Source organism: Coturnix japonica, chromosome 10 (genome assembly GCF_054131305.1).
Source record: "Coturnix japonica strain WE chromosome 10, WE-NBRP24, whole genome shotgun sequence".
Lineage (NCBI taxonomy): Eukaryota > Metazoa > Chordata > Aves > Galliformes > Phasianidae > Coturnix > Coturnix japonica.
The window spans coordinates 14,545,079-14,564,778 of record NC_140672.1 but is presented as its reverse complement, the minus strand read 5'-3'; the positions used below and the strand labels follow the sequence as shown (position 1 = coordinate 14,564,778).

Here is a 19,700-nt window from a genome sequence, read left to right as displayed (position 1 = left end):
CACGCTGATATACCACAGTCACTGGAGGTGCTCAAGAGCCACGGGTATGTGGCACTGGGGACGTGGTTAGTAAGTCCAGTGAGGGTGGGCAGGGGTTGGACTCAGCTATCTCAGTGGTCTTTTCCAGCCTTGGGTGCAACTTGTAAGAGGGAATGAAGCAGCAAACTGCCCAGCACTGAGCTGCATTCTTCTGACACGTGGTATCAGTGAACTGCTGTATTTCCCTATCTTCTCCGGAACTATTCATCTAACCTAACTGAAAAAGTAAGCCAGAACCTAGATATAAATCAGGATCATAGTCACCCGTGGTTGCTTATATATTCAGAAAGACACTCTAGAGGGTAATTCAGTGCATCTAGAAATTAAAGTAGAATTTCCTTAGTCAAAAGTATTCCACAGCCAGATTTTCACCTCGCTACCACTACATTAAAAAGGAGAATCCAACTTGTGGTGTGGGTCATTGATGTTGTTCCGGGGGGAACTGTGGCTGTTCCGTGCCCACAGGGTAGAAGACAGCCAGTCTTCCTCTAAGCCACATAAACAGCTGCTTAGTGCTCCCAAAGTGAATGCTCACCAGTTGTTTCCAACTTGAAGGTCATCTTCTGGCCAGCAGCCTCGCAGATGTATTCTCCAGCATCTTTCTTCTCCAGCTGCTCCACAACCAGACGCCGTGTTTTGCCCACAGATTCCATTCTGAACTTTCTGGAGGAGGCAAGCAGTCTTCCATCCTTGTACCATTTTACTTCGGTTGGATCCTGTGCTACTTCACAGCTGAGGGAGGCACTTGCTGCCAGGGCAGCACTCACCTCTTTCTGCACCTTCTCCTGGTTTATAAACACAGGTTTTGGCTCTGAGGGAAGAAAAGAGAAAGTATTGACTGAGGGACTGAAATGAGACCATCTTGCAGGTCTGTATGTACAGCTTGGAACAGGTTTAGGTTATCACTTGTGCCCAAACTAATAGCCTTCACTAGAGAATATCAGCTCTTCTGTTGAAACAAAGTGTCAGATCTAGGCAAGAAAGAACCTAGGAACTGAAGGAACCAAGAGGGTCCTTGAACACCAGTCCCATGGTTGCAAGTCACTATGCAAGCATATTGAACCCAAAAGAACATCTGTCCTGCAGGCAACCAAAACCTGAGTTCCTTTTACTTAAAACCCACTGTGAAACATCAAAACACATAAACATGCAATAGTCAAACCACTGGCTGCCTTTTCATGACCCAGAACAGTACTCCTGGCTTCCTGAACAGACTCCTCATGGCCTCTACCATTGCCACAACTGTGACTGTCAAAGGCACAAAGGAAATATGCTCACCAACGCAGTCCTTTGTTCTTTGTGTGTGATTTGCAGATATCTATCTTACTTTGAGCTCTGGGAATAGTCAGCTCTACCAGGTCTCTTACTGTGAGTAGCAGACTCACCTATCCAGATGCAGCCTCCAACATAAAGGCATAGTAAAAAGGCAGTGTACTACTAGGAGAAGTTCCTGCTTCTCCTGCCACGAAAGGCTGCACGTACAACATGCACTCCAGCCTAACTGCACATACTTATCTTAGTCAAATGTTTAGGTGAACAAGAATTACAGTTTGGGATCTCAGGCACAGGAGAGATTTGAATACTATCTTGAATATTGCTTCCATTGTACATATATCAGTAATTATTATTCTACAGACAGACTGAAACAGGTCTTTGTGCCATACTAAAACCAAATACTTTCTACAAACCCAGGCAATCAAGTATAGGGAAAAAACCTCAGCACAGACTACTGCACCTGGATCACTGTATAATAGAAACTAGATTTTACTTTACTGTTCTCTGCTGTATTTCAGACAACACCTGTCTTACCTGTGCAGCTCAGCGTGGCATTTTCTGTTGGTGCAGCCTTCACCTCCTTCTGCGCCTTATCCTTGTTGATAAAGCATCTTCTGCTTCTGGAATTGAAGGCAAATGGGCACATTTAAGACATGAATCTTTTCTACACAGCCTTCCCCAAATGCCCAAATTAGTCTTTGGACTGTACCGTTGAGGACAGCTTTATCACTCACATTTCCTGACAGTGCTATGAACTGAATGCCAACATCTGAACTATATCAATTGCCAGTGAAGAACTTCCTCCCTGCCAGACCAAAACAGCTTAGATAGCCCTAAACTTGTTTTCATTTCCACCAGTATCATGTTCCAAAATCTTCAAAAATTAAAAAACACCCCTTTCCCCACTGTCCAGCAGCACACCAGCATACGCAGTCATTGAAAAGTCTGTTTCTTACAAGGGGACAGGCATTACATTGTCCAAACAAGCTGACAGCTGTAAGTTGCTTTGCCAACAAAAGCCAGGTGAGGGTCAAGGTTAAATTCTGTTTGTGATTAAGTCATAGTGAGGAAATGTATTTTTCTCACCTACTTATTTCTGAAAACAATTCTAATATCTCCTGAGTTTTCAGAGGCAGTAATAAAATGGTTTCCCCTATGGAATCATAGAACAGTTTGGGTATAGAAGGAAGCTTTAAAGATCATCCAGTCCAACCTCTTGCCGTGGTCAGGGACATCATTCACTAAATGAGGCTGCCCAGGGTCCCCATCCAGCCTGGCCTTGGACACTCCAATGATGAGTCACCCACAACCTTCACTGGACAATCTGTTCCAGTGTATCACCATCCTCATCATAAAGAACTTTTCTCATGTCCAAACTGAGTCTACCCTCTTCACTTTTGAAACCATTGCCCTTTGTTATGTTGCTATAGACCCTGGTAAAAAGCCTTTTTCCACTTTCTTATCAGACTCTCCTAATAAATGAACGCCTGTCTTCCTCCATTTCTGGAAAGAAAAGCACCAGCTTGAAGCCTTTCTATTTTTAAGCATTTCTTTTGTACCTGCTATAGAGAAGAAAACAAAAGAAAATACGGGAAAACCTTTTTAGTTGCAGGTTTCTTTAATTTAATAGAAACCACCAATGCCGCCGTCTAGCATTGTGACCAAATGCTGTCTCTGAGACTATTTAGGAAGAAGCATTTGCAGGGGTGTGCTTGTGCCCTGAAGATACCTTTAATATTCTTTAATTTCCCCTGTAATTATTGACTTCTCATTTTGCTATCATTGCATCTACTTGAGATCCCCAGGGAAATTCCCGAATTATGTCCAGCCTGTCTTAAGCTGAGGCTACCCAAGTCCTAAGTGTTCATAGCTTCAGAAGGCAAACAGGAATGTACACAAATTAAACAGAATTTAAGCACCGTCTACATCACTGAATGCTGGGGTTGAATGTGTCAAACCACTTAACTTTCCCCTCCTTCTTTGTTGGGGGGTTCAATACAGTCAAAACAATTTCTCTCACCTGTGACATCAGTCTTGAAGGTGAGTTTCTGGCCAGCAGCCTCGCAGCTGTACTCCCCTGCATCTTTCTTCTCCACCTGGCTCACCACCAGCCGACGCTGTTTGCCCTCAGACTCCACCCTGAACTTCTTGCTCGAGGTGATCAGTTTCCCCTCCTTGTACCACTTCACCTCCGTCTTCTCCTGGGTCACCTCGCAGCTCAGCGTGGCATTTTGAGTCAGTACAGCCTTCACCTCCTTCTGCACCTTCTGCTTGTTGATAAAGGCATCCTCTGCTTCTGGAACTGGAAAACACTGGGTAAAATATACATTACATATGAACAACTTGTGACTGGAAGACATTAAAAGTTGCTTCTATGTTGTATTGGACCATTTCCTGGAGCAACACTGCTTCACAGTGTTTATCACACATTATAATGCATCTCAGCACAGTCCCTATGGTCATCCCATCCCTCTGGGTAGTCTTTACTATCAGCTTGGACTCCTAATTTTCAGATTTCTTTTAATGAAGACAATGACAGATCTTCATCTGTGTGTCTTTTTGATATTGCTCCACTCTACGCTGGAGAGCAGCCAAATACAGCTCAATTATGAAGACCTCAAAATCAGGAAACCATAGAAATTTAAGAGCAGAAAACCATCTTTTGACTCTACCATATGGCAGTGATATAGCCCTTAATATTGTGAATACTTGGCCTACATTAGATTTTGTAGCTCGGTTTTATGCATAAAGCATGGTTTTCTACTCTCAGCAACCCCTGATTCTTCAGAGAACTGGCTGAGGTCATCTCCTCTTAATACCTAACACATATAGAATAAAGTGTTTAAAGCCCACCTTACCCTTTGTGTCAACAAATGGAGTTAGCATCAGAAAGATAGCAAGTATAATTAGTTAGGCATACACACTTCAGTTAAGGGGATTCAGTTAATCACTTTGCTAAGTGGGATCGATTGATACATTGAATCTTTTATTGATTACTTTAATGACTGTTTTATCTGATTCTCCTTTTACCAACAACTGGTCACTGAGAGCGTTCATGCTAGCTCCTATTTGAGGCGTGGGAGAACAGATAAACCCTAAATAAATGGGCTTCCATTTCTATTCCATGGTTTGCCCTACAAAAGGCTGTAGAAGTGCAGAATATTTATGATGCACTTACATCATGGACTTCTCTAGTGCTAGCCAGCTTGTAACAGCAGAGCAATTTTGAATAAGCTTCCTATGCTTGTTTGGGTCCCAGGAAAGATCCCAGGGTCCTGATGTTGATACCAAGACAGAGGCTCCAAGCATGAATGCAGGACTAGCAGTTGTGAGGGGGATTGACATTGTCTTTTATTTGCAGTGGAGACATGGAAGACCACTCATTCAGATCATTCATGCAAGCATATTCAGGCATACCCAGCTCAGGTGACCGGGAAGGCTCCTGCTCCCCAGCAGTCATGGCAAACCCTTCCATGACCTGTCCCCTATCTCCTTCCTCCCCGCTGTCACTCTGTGAAGCCTTCTGCTGCCATCCCTTTCCCTTCCTTCATGACTTTCTCCTCTGCATGCTGTCTGAATTCTGAGTGGCAGCAGCTGCCCAGGAGGGTAAGTTCAGCTCAAGTTCCTGTGCTGCTGACCGTTGCAGTACGTGCAATCCCAGGATTCACACCACAGCTCTACCACCAGCACTGCAGTCCACTGAAGGTGAGGGAGCAGGGCAGCAAGCCAATGCAAGACTGCAGTTGATACACTCTACATTTGATCTCCCTGCTTGTATTGACTGCAGAAGCATCATTCTCTCCACCCATCTTCAACAGCCCCTGTTCTAACTGATGATTTTCAGGGAAGGTTCAAGTTGGATGTTAAGAAAAACTTCTTCTGAAGAGGAGTGGTGATGTGGTGGCACAGCTTTGCAGGGAGGTGGTGGGGTCACCATCCCTGGAAGTGTTCAATAACCATGGAGATGTGGCACTGAGGGACGTGGGCAGTGTGCATGGTGGGATGGGGTGAGGCTGGATGTGGGCATCTTTGTGGTCTTTTCCAACCACAATGATTTGATGAAGATCAGAAGGCTTGCTTATTAGCAAGACAACAAACATGGCCTAGACCAAACAGGTGATGCAAAACTTCTCACAAATGCAATGGAGCTTTGGCCCACTTCAAATAAGGATTTCAGCGTGCACCAGAAATACTGAGATAATGAGATGGCAGAATCAGCCCTTTTTAGTCTAGTTTTCTATAGGTTTCCAAGGTGTACAGCACTTGTTTCTTTTAAGCAAGAAGGTCTAATCTGCATCCCGTAATGCTCAACACTCAGCACCTAACATTCAACATGTCCTTAAAATGGGATTGTTCTGTGCTACCAGTGGAACCCTGGGGTAGAGGAACCCTGAAAATCTTTCTGAGTGCAATGGTAAGAGGAGAAATTAAGACTCAGAAAGCCATTGCACTTTGGGAGAAGCTAGTAAGATGAGGATTTCTGTAGTGAAAGAGCCAACCACTCCAAGAGTACTCATAATCCCTCCTGACTTTCACACCACATCATTTTGCAGTGAGGGCTGGACTTGCACGTCATGTTACAGTGGTACACATGAGAAATACAGCAACGGTAGCTAGGCAAGCACTCTCCACGTATGGCAGAGGAGGAAGTATTACATTACCCTGTGCAGCCATGAGCTCATCCGGTCTGAAAGAGAACAGAAAACCTTTGGTTTCTGAGGCAAACAGCTAATAATAGCCCTCAGCTAGCAAAATTCAAGTGTAAAAGCACTACATTGCTGGGTTTTCTCCCTACGCCTCTGCAATAAGATGTGGGCTGGCTTTGGCTGCTGAGGATTAACTTGGTTGATTCCAGCTGTTGCCATAGTCTTTCTGTAATCGTTCATATTTCATTTTCTCTGACAGATACCTCCCAAATCTACCCTTTCTGTAATCCACTCTTTGCTGAAACTGCCAGTTTCCTGAGCCAAAAGCATGAGCTACACAACTCACGGAACAGATCCAAAGGCCCCAGAATCACATCCACGTGGTGTGGGAAACGTAAAAGCTGATAGTTTAGAGTCTACACCACAGGCAGCAGCAAAACTGTCTACTACAGGAGCAGAGATATATTTCACACCAGGGACTGAAGGAGCAGAATGCCCCAAGATGGAGAGAGCAAAGACTGCAACCTTTACAAGGGAACAGAACGCAAGCTATGCCCTGCAAGGACACCAGGTCTGTGTGAGCAGAAAGGCAGTAGACTCCCAGTACAGTTGCTCCTCCACATAGCTGATCAAATGCCAAACCTTGACCAGGATTAAGCTCCAATGTGTTCACTGCCATAAGAAAGAAGAGGAGAAAACAGATTCCCTGTCCTGATCAGCTCAGAATACAAGACGAGAACTGTAAAGTTAACAGAGAACAAGTTGACTTATGAGCAAAAACCAGTAGAGTGCAGCTACAAATAAAACAGAAGACAAACCCTCGTCATCAGCCAGCTCACTAATGGTCACTCAGAATGCAGCTGATGTGCCCATGGCTATCTGGAGTCTAAGTTAAAATTTACCGGATCTTGTGCAAAATATACTGACACCAGAGCAATCTCTACTGCAGCTGGAGTGAGAGATCTGCCTGTGTTCTAAACCCTCAGACTAATGAGAAACGTACAATTAGAAAGGTATCAATGGATTCATGACTGGTCATTACATTTACAGAACATGGAACGAATGGTTGTCAACGTGGGATTCAACAAACCAAAGGCAAGTGCAATGCCTCTGACTAAAAGTTCTTAGGACACCGACAACCAAACCTTCTCAGTGCAGCCACAGTAGAGATCTGTAACTACTACTGTTGAAATATCAACTGGTAGAGCAGTGTTGCACATTGTACAAATCACAGTTGGACATCCATGGACAGCTGATGATAAAGTAGTTGTAGGGGAAGAGCTGGATGAAACACTGTTAAAAACAAATAATCATTTTAGCTGCACGTTTGTAAGCATTTCTTTTCATCCTCCCCAAAACAGTTTCATGGCAGAATCAAGACACATTCACACAGACGTTTCCACAGCCAGACTATGGAATAATCAAAGAATATCAACCAAAATGTGTTTCCTACCAGTTACATGAATCTTGAAGGTGAGTTTCTGGCCAGCAGCCTCGCAGCTGTACTCCCCTGCACCTTTCTTCTCCACCTGGCTCAGCACCAGCCGACGCTGTTTGCCCTCTGACTGCACCTTGAACTTCTTGCTCGAGGTGATCAGTTTCTCCTCCTTGTACCACTTCACCTCCGTCTTCTCCTGGGCCACCTCGCAGCTCAGCGTGGCATTTTGAGTCAGTACAGCCTTCACCTCTTTTTGTACCTTGTCCTTGTTTGTAAACAGGTCTTCTTTCTCTGCAGGGACATCACAACAGTCACACCGTTTTGCTGTAGTCTGCTGCAGACCTTACTCCAGTTCCCCGTTTTCACTATACTTGCCCTTCACAGGGAGCATTGTGATACCTCATTAAGACAGGAAAATACTTTCCCCTCTATTTTGCCTTGGGAAATGATAAGCATATCATTTCATTTCATATCATATCACATCATATCACAAAGCTAAACATTTCGCAGTCTGATAGCAGATTTGGACATAAGATTTAGAACACCTGCATGCACTGCTGGACCTCCTCCCTTATCTTTTTTTCTTCTCATGTCTCTCTACATTTCCAGTAAATCAGAAGGGAACGGCCCTCTAGAACAGGTTGCCCAAGGAGACTGTGGATGCTCCATCCCTGCAGGCATTCAAGGCCAGGCTGGATGTGGTTCTGGGCAGCCTGGGCAGCTGGTTGGCAACCCTGCACATAGGAGGGGTTTGGAACTGGATGAGCACTGTGGGCCTTTGCAACCCAGGCCATTTATGAGTCTGATTATTTGCATTTTCCACCTCATTGTGTCATTCAAATTTTGTAACCAGATCTCTTCAAACACCTCCCATTTTCTCACTCCTTGCATGCCTGGTGTGCTCTTGCACTGTAACCCTGCAGACACCAGATGACTACAAGAGCTGCACAAGTTACCCTCCTTGCCTATGGTTTGTTGCAGTAATTCATTCCTGGATGGAAAAGCACATGTAGAAAAGTGTTGCTATGACACTAGATGACAAAGAAAGTCCTATAGCCAAAATGTTTTGCACCAGAGAGGCTGTCAGTTGATCCTCCCAATGCAAGACACACCAAATGAAGCGTTCCTTTATCTCTGGGATTTCAAGCATTTTCTCACCTCTGACTTTCACCTGGAATGTTGCTTTGTCATCTTTTGTTTCACAGCTGTAGCTCCCTTGGTCTTTCAGGGTCACATTTTTGACCATGAGCTTGCGGTGCGTCCCCTGGGAGATGATGGTTGTCCTCTGGTCCTGCTTCACCTCTGTTTGATCTTTCTTCCATATGAAAGCTCCGCTTGCAGCTGACACCTCACACACCAGCTCCAGGTCTTCAGAAGGACTGACTGATATTTCTGGAGTCGTTTTGGGCTTGTTGACAAAATTAATGGCTTCATCTGAAGAAAAAAAGAGAAAGTGGTTTACATCCTGACTCAGGCTTATTCAGCACAGCATGAAGATACAGTTAGAACTGATTGTAATGTCTCTGCTCATTACATTTGGGTGATCGAGTTTCACCTCTGGAGGTACTCACATACAAACGTGTGCTTGATTCTCCTGTGTAAAGGAAAGAGTAAGTTCTATGCAGACAGTTCGTATTTCTTTCAATCAATTCTGTATTCTGCACATGTTCTTCTGAAGCTAGAATGAAGGCAGCTAAGTAACATGTTTGCAATACATGAACAAACCTATTTAACACCTTGTCTCTAAGCTAACAAGCAGCGTTTGATGAGCACATCAGTATTTCATGCCCTTCATTCCATCCAGACAGAACCTGCCTGAGGAGCAAGCTGATGGCTGTCAGCTACAGGCAGACCTAGCTTAGTATTGCATTTCTTAGAGCAACAACTGTTTCTTTCAGTCACTGAATATGAATCCTTGGGACCTGATGAGGTGCATCCATATGTGCTGTGGGAGCTGCTGGAGGTCGTTGCTGAGCCGCTCTCAGTAATCTGTCAGAGGTCTTGGAGAACTGGGGAGGTGCCTGAAGACTGGAGGACGGCCAGTGTCACTCCTGTCTTCAAAATGGCAAGAAGGAAGACCGGGTAATTATAGGCCAGTCAGCCTCACCTCTGTCCCAGGGAAGGTGATGGAACAGCTTGTGCTGGATGCCATCTCCAGACAACTGGGAGAAAAGGAGGTTATCAGGAGTATTCAGCATGGGTTCACCAAGGGGAGGTCGTGCTCGACCAACCTGTAGGCCTTTTATGAAGATGTCACTAGCTGGGTGGACAGGGGGAGAGCGGTAGATGTAGTCTACCTTGATTTCTGTAAGGCTTTTGATGCTGTCCCCCTTGACATCCTTATAACAAAGCTGAGGAAGTATGGGATAGATGAGTGGACGGTGAAGTGGGTCGAGAATTGGCTGACTGGCCGAGTGCAGAGGGTTGTCGTTGGTGGTGCGGAATCTGGCTGGAGGCCTGTAACTAGCGGCGTCCCCCAGGGGTCTGTGCTGGGTCCAGTCTTGTTCAACATCTTCATCAGTGACCTTGATGAGGGGATAGTGACCACCCTCAGCAAGTTTGCTGATGCCACGAAGTTGGGAGGATTGGCTGACACGCCTGAAGGCTGTGCTGCCATTCAGAGAGACCTGGACAGGCTGGAGAGCTGAGCAGTAAGAAACCAGATGAGGTTTAACAAAAGCAAGTGTAGAGTCTTGCACCTAGGGAGAAATAATTGCATGCACCAGTACAGGCTGGGGGAAGAGCTGCTGGACAGGAGCTCTGCTGAGTGGGACCTGGGCGTCCTGGTGGACGACAGATTGACCATGAGCCAGCAGTGTGCCCTTGTGGCCAAGAAGGCCAATGGCATCCTGGGGTGTATTAAAAAGAGCATGGCCAGCGGGTCGAGGGAGGTGATCCTCCTCCTCTACTCTGCCCCGGTGGGGCCTCCTCTGGAGTGCTGTGTCCAGTTCTGGGCTCCCCAGTACAAAAAAGACAGGGATCTCTTGGAAAGAGTCCAGCGGAGGGCCACTAAGATGGTGGAGGGCCTGGAGCATTTCCCCTATGAGGAGAGATTTAGCAAACTGGGTATGTTTAGCCTTGAGAAAGGAAGGCTGAGAGGGGATTTGATCCAGGTTTATAAATACCTGAGGTGTGGGTGCCATAGTGGCGTGGCTGGTCTCTTTTCAGTAATGTGTAGGGACAGGACTAGGGGTAATGGGATGAAACTTCAGCATTGGAAGTTCTGCACGAAGATGCGGAAGAACTTCTTTACGGTGAGGGTGACGTAGCACTGGAACGGGCTGCCCAGGGAGGTGGTGGAGTCTCCTTCTGTGGAGATATTCAAGATCCGACTGGACGCCGAGCTGTGCGACGTGGTGTAGGGAGCCTGCTTTCCAGGAGGGTTGGACTCGATGATCTCTAGAGGTCCCTTCCAACCCCTGCAATTCTGTGATTCTGTGAGGCAACCACAGCCTCACTGGGAAGACTGTTCCAGTGTTTCACCACCCTCACAGTAAAGTTCTTCCTGGTATGTATTCTAAATCTACCCTCTTCCAGTTTAAAACCATTTCCCTTCATCCTGTCACTACATGCATTTATAAAAAGTCCCTCCCAAGCTTTCCTATGCACTCCCTTCAGATACTGGGAGGTTGCTATAAGGTCCCCCTGGAGCCTTCTCTTCTCCAGGCTGAAGAGCCCCAGCTCTCTCAGCCTGTCCTTCTAGGGGAGGTGCTCCAGCCCTCTGATCATCTCCATTTCCCTCATCTGGACCTGCTCCAACAGCACAGTGTCCTTGTGTTGGGGTCCCCAGAGCTGGACGCAGTACTCCATGTGGGGTCTTACAGGAGCAGCGCGGAGGGGCAGAGTCGCCTCCTCGACTCGCTGGTCACACTTCTCTTGATGAAACCTGGGATATATTTGGCCTTCCAGGCCGCAAGCGTACACTGCCACCTCGTGCTGAATCATCTGAGACCCCCAAATCCTTCTCCTCAAGCCATTCTCCACCCAACCTTTATCTGTGCTTGAGATTTCCCCAACTCAGGGCACTTGTCCTTGTTGAACTTCATGAAGTTGACATGGGCCACCAAGTTTGTCACGTCTGACTTGCCCATGGTGAAACCATTTTGATTACCACCAGCCACCTTGTCTTTATTTTTCCGTGTGGTGCAGTAGGGCCTTCAGTTGGATCTACCCCGCGATCTTACCAAGCACAGAGGTGAGACTGACTGGCCTGTAGTTCCCTGGATCTTCTTTTTTCCCGATCCGGAATAGGGGGGTTATGTTTCCCCTTTTCTGATCAGTGGGAACTTCACCAGACTGCCATGACCTTTCAAATACGATGCACAGCAGCTTGGCAAGTTCATCCACCAGTTCCCTCAGAACCTGCGGATGGATCCCTTGGACTTGTGCAGCTTCAGATTCTTTCGATGGTCTAGAACCTCATCTTCACTTACAGCACTTACAGATCCACCTTCTCCAAGTTTTACTGTTGCTTTCTGCAGTTTGGGCTCTGGGCCTAGAGCACTTGCCAGTGAGGCCTGAAGCAAAGAAGTCATTGAGCACCTCAGCTCTCTCTGTATTCCTCATGACCAGGCCTCTAGTTGCCTTCCAGAGAGGGCCCACATCCTCGCTTACCTTCTTTTTAATCACTGATATACCTGTTCCCCTTTCTGTCCCCAGCTAGATTTAGTTCTGCCTGGGTTTTAGCTTTCCTAACCTGATCTTTGAGGTTCCCATACTACTTGGAAGAGGAAGTTATCATCAGCACATTCCAGAAACCTCTTTGATTTCTGGTGCAATGCTGTGTTGTCCCTCCCACAGATATCAGGGTGGTTGAAGTCCCCTGTGAGGACCTCATCCTCCATGTCCTTCTTGTAGTGAGGAGCCCAAAACTGAACACAGTACTTGAGATGCGGCCTCACCAGAGCTGAGTACAGAGGGATGATCACCTCTCTGCTCCTGCTGGCCACACTGTTTCTTATTCAGGCCAGGATGCCCTTGGCCTTCTTGTCCACCTGGGCACACTGTGGGCTCATGTTGAGCAGAGCATCGACCAACAGCCCCAGGTCCCTTTCCTCTTCACAGTCATCCAGCCATTCTGTCCCAAGCCTGTAACACTGCATGTACCCCCAGCAGAGAACAACTACATCCCCCAGAGGATTGCTTGCTGCTCTGTCACCCTTTATGTTCAGTGCAAAAGATAAAAGCCATCCGTATATCACTTGATCTCCCCTTTCCTTTTTGATCCCAGCAGCACGAGAACTACCTGGGTTGTCTCACCTCGGCTTTAGAATAAGGACTTCAGTTTTCGGACACACTTTGTAATGTTATTTTTTTAATTTTTTTTATTGGTTTTAATTCTAATTCTGATACTAATTATGATATATTGTACTGTAGTGTGTTATCTTGCATTCTGGTATCATCTTTGGTCAATTAATTAAACAAATTAAAACGAATTAAACAAATTAAAATTAATTAAGCCAATTAAAACTAATTTGTTGCCACTGTTTTGGTTTTTGGCCAATCTCTCTACTTGTTTTCCCCTTTTTTTCCTTTTCCCTTCACTGGGGCCTGGATGCTTCTAGGGACTCTGGAGTTTGTTTTTGGGTCAGAAGCAGTACGAATGCTTCTGGGGAGTTTGGAGTTTGTTGTTGACGCAGAAGTAGTCTGGATGATTCTGGGGACTCTGGAGTTTGCTGTTGGGTCAGAAGCAGTACGAATGCTTCTGGGGAGTTTGGAGTTTGTTGTTGACGCAGAAGTAGTCTGGATGATTCTGGGGAGTTTGGAGCCTTCCCTGCCCAACGCAGGTTTGGGTGACTTCTCAGGCAGCTTCATTGCACACCCTGTGCTCCATGAGTCTCCCTGAAGGCCACGCTCCATCAAAGCCACATTCCTTCTGCATTGTCCAGACAGAAGATTATAGCATGAAGGAGAGGGGCCAGCTGGTTTATGAAGCATTGTGGGTCTGATTTTCGAACCCGCAATGTAATCCACGGGACCGGGCTGGAACTTGTCCCTGGCCATCTGTAGTCTGTGGATCGATTTCTTCAAATTGGAAATCTCCCGAAGAAGCTCATCCTGGAAGGGAACAGAGGGTTTATGCTTGGTCTTGTCTTAGAGAGTGCTTCCCACCCTAAGTACTGCTGCTTTACGCAGAAGAGGGCAAGCACACTGCTTCAGCCTTGCAATGAGGGCAGAAGAGAACGGCTGCCACAGTGCTCTGCTTGTAAGCAAGCAACTTTCCAGGCTGCCTTCACACCAGCACGCTGTGCTAGCTCAGCTCTGAGCTGAGCTGTCCTTTCCATGCCTCAATGCCTAGACCACCAGCCTGCCCCTCACCTTTTCTGCTTTCCCCATCTCCCTCAGATCCATCAAGTAAAGCCCGTGCCCTCAGTGCCATGATGCTGACACGTGCCTACCAATACTGGGCTTTGCCTACCTCTTCTCGCCTCTTTGCTTGCTTTTTCTCCAGCTTCAGCCTGGTCAGGTACTGCCTGTACTCGTTGAACTCCTTCAGAGTGCAGACAACCTACAGAAGAGACAATGACAGATGGCTGTAGTGTCAGGCCCCTGCCTGGCAGACTGGAAAGCCCTCCTGAGGAGACCCGTGTTGGTCAGCCCAACAGCCAAACTTACGTCGCCATCCTCGGTGACCAAGCCCCGTTTCTTCAGGTTCCGCAGGTTGTTTTTGCGGTTGTGGAACTCCCGCAGATGCGGGTCATGCAGGCTGTTGTACTCTGTGCACAGATTGCGACTGTACGGATCTCTCAGGTCAAACTGAGGAGAAGGCTGGTGGAGCTGGAAGAGATGTGTTGTAGAGTGTGAATGGGGAAGGAGAGAGCAGCAAAGAAACAGAGACACTTCCAAGCTGCTCACACCCACAGGCTGGCCTCTTGCCTCTTTCCCAAACAGTCATGTCTGGGTTTTCCTAAGTCCTCCAAGAGGGAGAGCAGAGGGTTGCACCCTCCTCCAGGAACGACCCGGTCTCCACATTTCTGTGCCTGATGGGTGCCTGGCCCCAGCATCCCAACACATGGGATTGGCATCCCAACACAAGGCCTCCTTGGCATGGCGGCAACCCCAGGAAACAAGAGCCCTTTTTGACGCTTCCTTACTCCTCTCACCTTTTCCCCCAGCTTTCTCCTGGCGAAAAGGAGCTTGGTGCCGGGCTGCACAGGGATTTTAACCCCGAGTGGAAGGTCCAACAGCCAGCTACCTCCTGCTCCAACTTCCTGTCCTCTGGGTCGGAGCTAGAAAGACAAAGACATGCTTGGACACTCAGACACTCCATTCCCCTCTCCAGCCCACCTCCGCTCCCTTTGGCAGCTCCCTCCCCACTTCTGTAACCGATGCTGGGATGTGCAGAGAGGTGTGATTCCCTGCAAGCCTTCTCCAGCACCAGCATGAGGAGAAGTGTCCCTCAGCCTCTGGAGAGCATCTACAGCCCCAGAGCAGCCCTGCATACCCCAGGCTACTGCACTCAGCCCTCTCTTGATGTAGCAGCGCTCACCTTTCCGCTCTTCCCCGCTCTGCTCAGAAATTCATCTGGATTTCGGAATCCAGCACTGCAACAGCACTCCATGGCTCCTGGTAGGAACTCTCTGAGAGCTGCAACCCTCCGCTACCACCTCTCGCTCCAGCAGCAGCGAACTGAGGCCACCCCAGCCGGAGTTCCAGCCTGCAGCTTTATGTCACGCTCACCCACTGTTGCATCACAATGACATGCAATGACATGCGGCAAGCCTGCAGCTGCATGGAGGCCCTTCTGGGTGCACTCGTGGTAAGCTGCTCCAGCTGGCCCTGCTTTGAGCCAAAAAGGCTTGCTGAGTCCTGAGGCCTGCTGTAGGCTTCCTTGGTTTCTATCACAGGTGATGCTGCACGTGGAACAAATACCTTCTCGGGTTGTCCCAGAGCTTGTTTTATAAGTAAATGACACTGAAACAATGTGGGAGAGCTGGCCTGTTTTTCTGTTCTAGAATCTTAGAATGGTTTGTGTTGGAAGGGACCCTTAAGATCACCTCGTTCCAACCTGCTATAGACAGGGACACCTCGCTGTAGACCAGGTTGCTCACAACACATCCAGCCTGGCCTTGAGTGCTTCCAGGGAGAGGAGGGATGCTGAGGAGGTGGAAATAGTGAACGCCTTTTTTGCTTCTGTCTTTAGTGAAAGGGCTCTCCCTCCGGAATCCCAGGCCCTGGAGGTTAATGAGAGAGTGTGGGGAATGGGAGATTTCCCTTTAGTCAGGGAAGAGGTGGTCTGTGAGTGCCTAGGAAACATTAAGGTCCATAAATCCTTGGGACCTGATGGGGTGCATCCACAGGTGCTGAGGGAGCTGCTGGAGGTCGTTGCTGAGCCGCTCTCTGTAATCTATCAGAGGTCTTGGAGAACTGGGGAGGTGCCTGAAGACTGGAGGACGGCCAGTGTCACTCCTGTCTTCAAAATGGCAAGAAGGAGGACCCGGGTAATTATAGGCCAGTCAGCCTCACCTCTGTCCCAGGGAAGGTGATGGAACAGCTTGTGCTGGATGCCATCTCCAGACAACTGGGAGAAAAGGAGGTTATCAGGAGTACTCAGCATGGGTTCACCAAGGGGAGGTCGTGCTCGACCAACCTGTAGGCCTTTTATGAAGATGTCACTAGCTGGGTGGACAGGGGGAGAGCGGTAGATGTAGTCTACCTTGATTTCTGTAAGGCTTTTGATGCTGTCCCCCTTGACATCCTTATAACAAAGCTGAGGAAGTATGGGATAGATGAGTGGACGGTGAAGTGGGTCGAGAATTGGCTGACTGGCCGAGTGCAGAGGGTTGTCGTTGGTGGTGCGGAATCTGGCTGGAGGCCTGTAACTAGCGGCGTCCCCCAGGGGTCTGTGCTGGGTCCGGTCTTGTTCAACATCTTCATCAGCGACCTTGATGAGGGGATAGTGACCACCCTCAGCAAGTTTGCTGATGCCACGAAGTTGGGAGGATTGGCTGACACGCCTGAAGGCTGTGCTGCCATTCAGAGAGACCTGGACAGGCTGGAGAGCTGAGCAGTAAGAAACCAGATGAGGTTTAACAAAAGCAAGTGTAGAGTCTTGCACCTAGGGAGAAATAATTGCATGCACCAGTACAGGCTGGGGGAAGAGCTGCTGGACAGGAGCTCTGCTGAGTGGGACCTGGGCGTCCTGGTGGACGACAGATTGACCATGAGCCAGCAGTGTGCCCTTGTGGCCAAAAAGGCCAATGGCATCCTGGGGTGTATTAAAAAGAGCATGGCCAGCGGGTCGAGGGAGGTGATCCTCCTCCTCTACTCTGCCCCGGTGAGGCCTCCTCTGGAGTGCTGTGTCCAGTTCTGGGCTCCCCAGTACAAAAAAGACAGGGATCTCTTGGAAAGAGTCCAGCGGAGGGCCACTAAGATGGTGAAGGGCCTGGAGCATTTCCCCTATGAGGAGAGATTTAGCGAGCTGGGTCTGTTTAGCCTTGAGAAGGGAAGGCTGAGAGGGGATTTGATCCAGGTTTATAAATACCTGAGGTGTGGGTGCCATAGTGGCGTGGCTGGTCTCTTTTCAGTAATGTGTAGGGACAGGACTAGGGGTAATGGGATGAAACTTCAGTATTGGAAGTTCTGCACGAAGATGCGGAAGAACTTCTTTACGGTGAGGGTGACGTAGCACTGGAACAGGCTGCCCAGGGAGGTGGTGGAGTCTCCTTCTGTGGAGATATTCAAGATCCGACTGGACGCCGAGCTGAATATACCAAGGCCAATTGCTATGCCAGGCACATTTATGGCATCAGTGAACAAATAATGCCTTAAAAATTGTAATAGACAGGAGCCATCTATTCTTTTAAAACTAGGTGACCAAAGAAGAACAGTCCCTCTAGAGTCAAGCTGTTAAGAACTAACAGCATCAATCAATATCACATAGATAGATTACTTCCCTGCCCTAAGACCATCTTGTGACCATTTGGTGCTCCTAATTAAGCCCTCTTGATGGCATTTTGTCTGAGCCATGTGACATTTTGTGATAGGAGTTACTGCTAGTGTTCCCTTAACCCTACACCAAAGTAGGAGGTATCCATTCTCAGGGAATCATGCAGGCTTCCTCTGTATCTGATGCTCAGAGACAGCCCCAGAACTTTTTAAATCTTAGCTTAGCTCTCATCCAATAATGTTCATCAAACAGTGCAACTTGTCCTTTGGGGATGTCCTTTGTTCTGCATCAACCAGTTCCAACGGAGTCTTCTTGGCTTGTTTTAGATCAGTTTGTCAACAGATAAAGCCAGGGTCTTTGAATTACAAAGTGAAATTGCAGAATGCATGATTCTCAACCAAACAGAACAGCAGGTGGGATGCAGGGTGAATACCTGAGCCAACACCACCTGCAAGCAATCCTTCAATATCTTAGGAATCTCTAGCCATCCCAAATCCAGTGTTGTGCTTGATCTATCATCTCTGCTGAGTTTTTAGCTAGCTGATGGTGAGCATCATGGTGGTGATGGGTGAGCAGTCGGACTAGAGGGTCTTAATCAACCTTAAGGATCCTGTGATCAGAGGAATGTGAATGTGCTGTTAAAGGTCACAAGCGCTGCGCTGCAGCATGAGCATACACAGCGAAAGGCTTTCCGTAGAGCTTCAGTTCATAAATGAGGACTGGGTTATGGAAAATAGGCTCAAGATAGAAACCAGAAAACAGATCTTAACGCCAGGTTCTGTGAATGCAGCCAGCTGAATTTCACAGATATTGAATTTCAATGACAATTTCTTGTGTTATTTTACCCTCCAGCTCCACCCTGAACAGGAACATGTCAGTGACAAGCATTACTCCTCCAGGCTTGACCTGACAGTGCTTGACTTGTACTATGAGCTAATGCCAGGAAGAGCAGGAAAAGAGTTTCATCCACGTGCCTTCTCCTTCCTTAGTAAAACCAGTGTGAAACTGCAGCCACATCAGGCTGAAGGAGACGTCTCAGATGTCCTGCCTGGATGCAGGAGCTCACGTGTCAGAGGATGTCTGGCACGTCAAGTCTCATGGCAGTGCAGTGCATGACAAACTGCAACAACACTTTCCTGTGGGCTCCTTTGGGCACGAGGCCCAGCGGGTGACACACCTCTGGCTGCAGCTCTTCAGAGCCTCCCAGCAGCCACGTGATGCCCATGGGAGAGACACAGCTGACCCGCACAGCAGATGATTTACCAGCTAGCTCTGGTTTACAGCAAGAGAAGATACAAGTGGCGATGCTGAATGGTGAAATACTGCGAGTGTGTGGCATGGGTATAAGATTGGTGAGCCTGAGGATGTTCAAAGTCAGACTGGATGGGCTCAGAGCACCTGATGGAGCTGCGGTGCCCCTGTTCATTGCGGGGGGAGTCCAACTAGCTGACCCTTAAGGGTCTCTTCCCTATCTATGAGATACACAAAAGCTGATTCTGCAGTAACCAAGCTACCAACAGCAGTTGTTTGTCTTACAGCTTGCCAACACAGGTTTTAAAATAACAGCATTGATTACTCATTTGATAGTCACATTACAGTGCAAAGCACATGGAAACGTCCATCAGCTAATTCAGTTAATTCTGGGGGCAGACCTGCCAGTATGAAATATTATGCTAACATGACAGAGAGAAGAAAAGCAAAATTAAGACTAGCTGACAAGCCTTGGCAGGAAGTTCTGCTCTCCATCAATTTAGTCCCATTATTCAGTTCTGTTTGGAGCTTTCTCCATGTCTCTCTGGAGTTTGTTCTTTGAGAAGAAGCAATTAAGTAAGCTCTCCAATGCCAAAGTGCATACACTACTCTAGGGCTTTGTTGTTTCTCCATGGATCAACAAGGGTGACAAGCCAGCAGAATATGATGAAGAGCCTCATGCATACTCAGTGTGAAAAAAAAAAGGCAATTGTTGCTGGGAAGAAGGTGCATTTGCATTTGTGTCATCTGCAGAGGGTACTGCAGAAATGGAAAGTCTTCCACTGGAGAAAACAAAGGGCTCTCATTTATTGCAATCAAGGCCCAGCGTGTGGATCTCAGAGATCAGACCTACACCCTGCAGCAAAACAGAGACCTGCGTGGGAAAGTTAAGTTTCTCTCTACATCTGTGCAAGAAAAAGCCCACCATGGAATGACAGCTAAGTAAACATCCCTGTGACTCTTCACAGGTCTCTTCTACATTTTGGATCTCTGCTACAAAAAGAGCTGTTTACATCATCTCTCGTGGCCACCCTGGGAGAAGAACAGGGAGACTGGGATGCTCTTTTTCCTATCTTTCCCTTGATTTCCTCTATATCTTAGGGACGAATCACAGGACAGAACACAGAAATCAAATGGCTCTACAAAGCAGATTGGCCAGTTC

General features: G+C 47.6%; 1 protein-coding gene across 1 annotated transcript; it reads right to left on the bottom strand.

Moving 5' to 3' along the window:
* Nucleotides 1–12,923: 12,923 nt before the first annotated feature.
* Nucleotides 12,924–15,219, bottom strand: LOC146759419 (fibrous sheath-interacting protein 2-like). Its single transcript, XM_085510295.1, has 4 exons — nucleotides 14,888–15,219; nucleotides 14,502–14,627; nucleotides 13,817–14,175; nucleotides 12,924–13,455 (listed from the first exon to the last, which is right to left on the bottom strand). The coding sequence occupies exons 1-3, from the start codon at nucleotides 14,957–14,959 to the stop codon at nucleotides 13,891–13,893; spliced, it is 483 nt and encodes a 160-aa protein (XP_085366421.1). The 5' UTR covers nucleotides 14,960–15,219; the 3' UTR covers nucleotides 12,924–13,455; nucleotides 13,817–13,890.
* Between the last annotated feature and the right edge of the window lie 4,481 nt (nucleotides 15,220–19,700).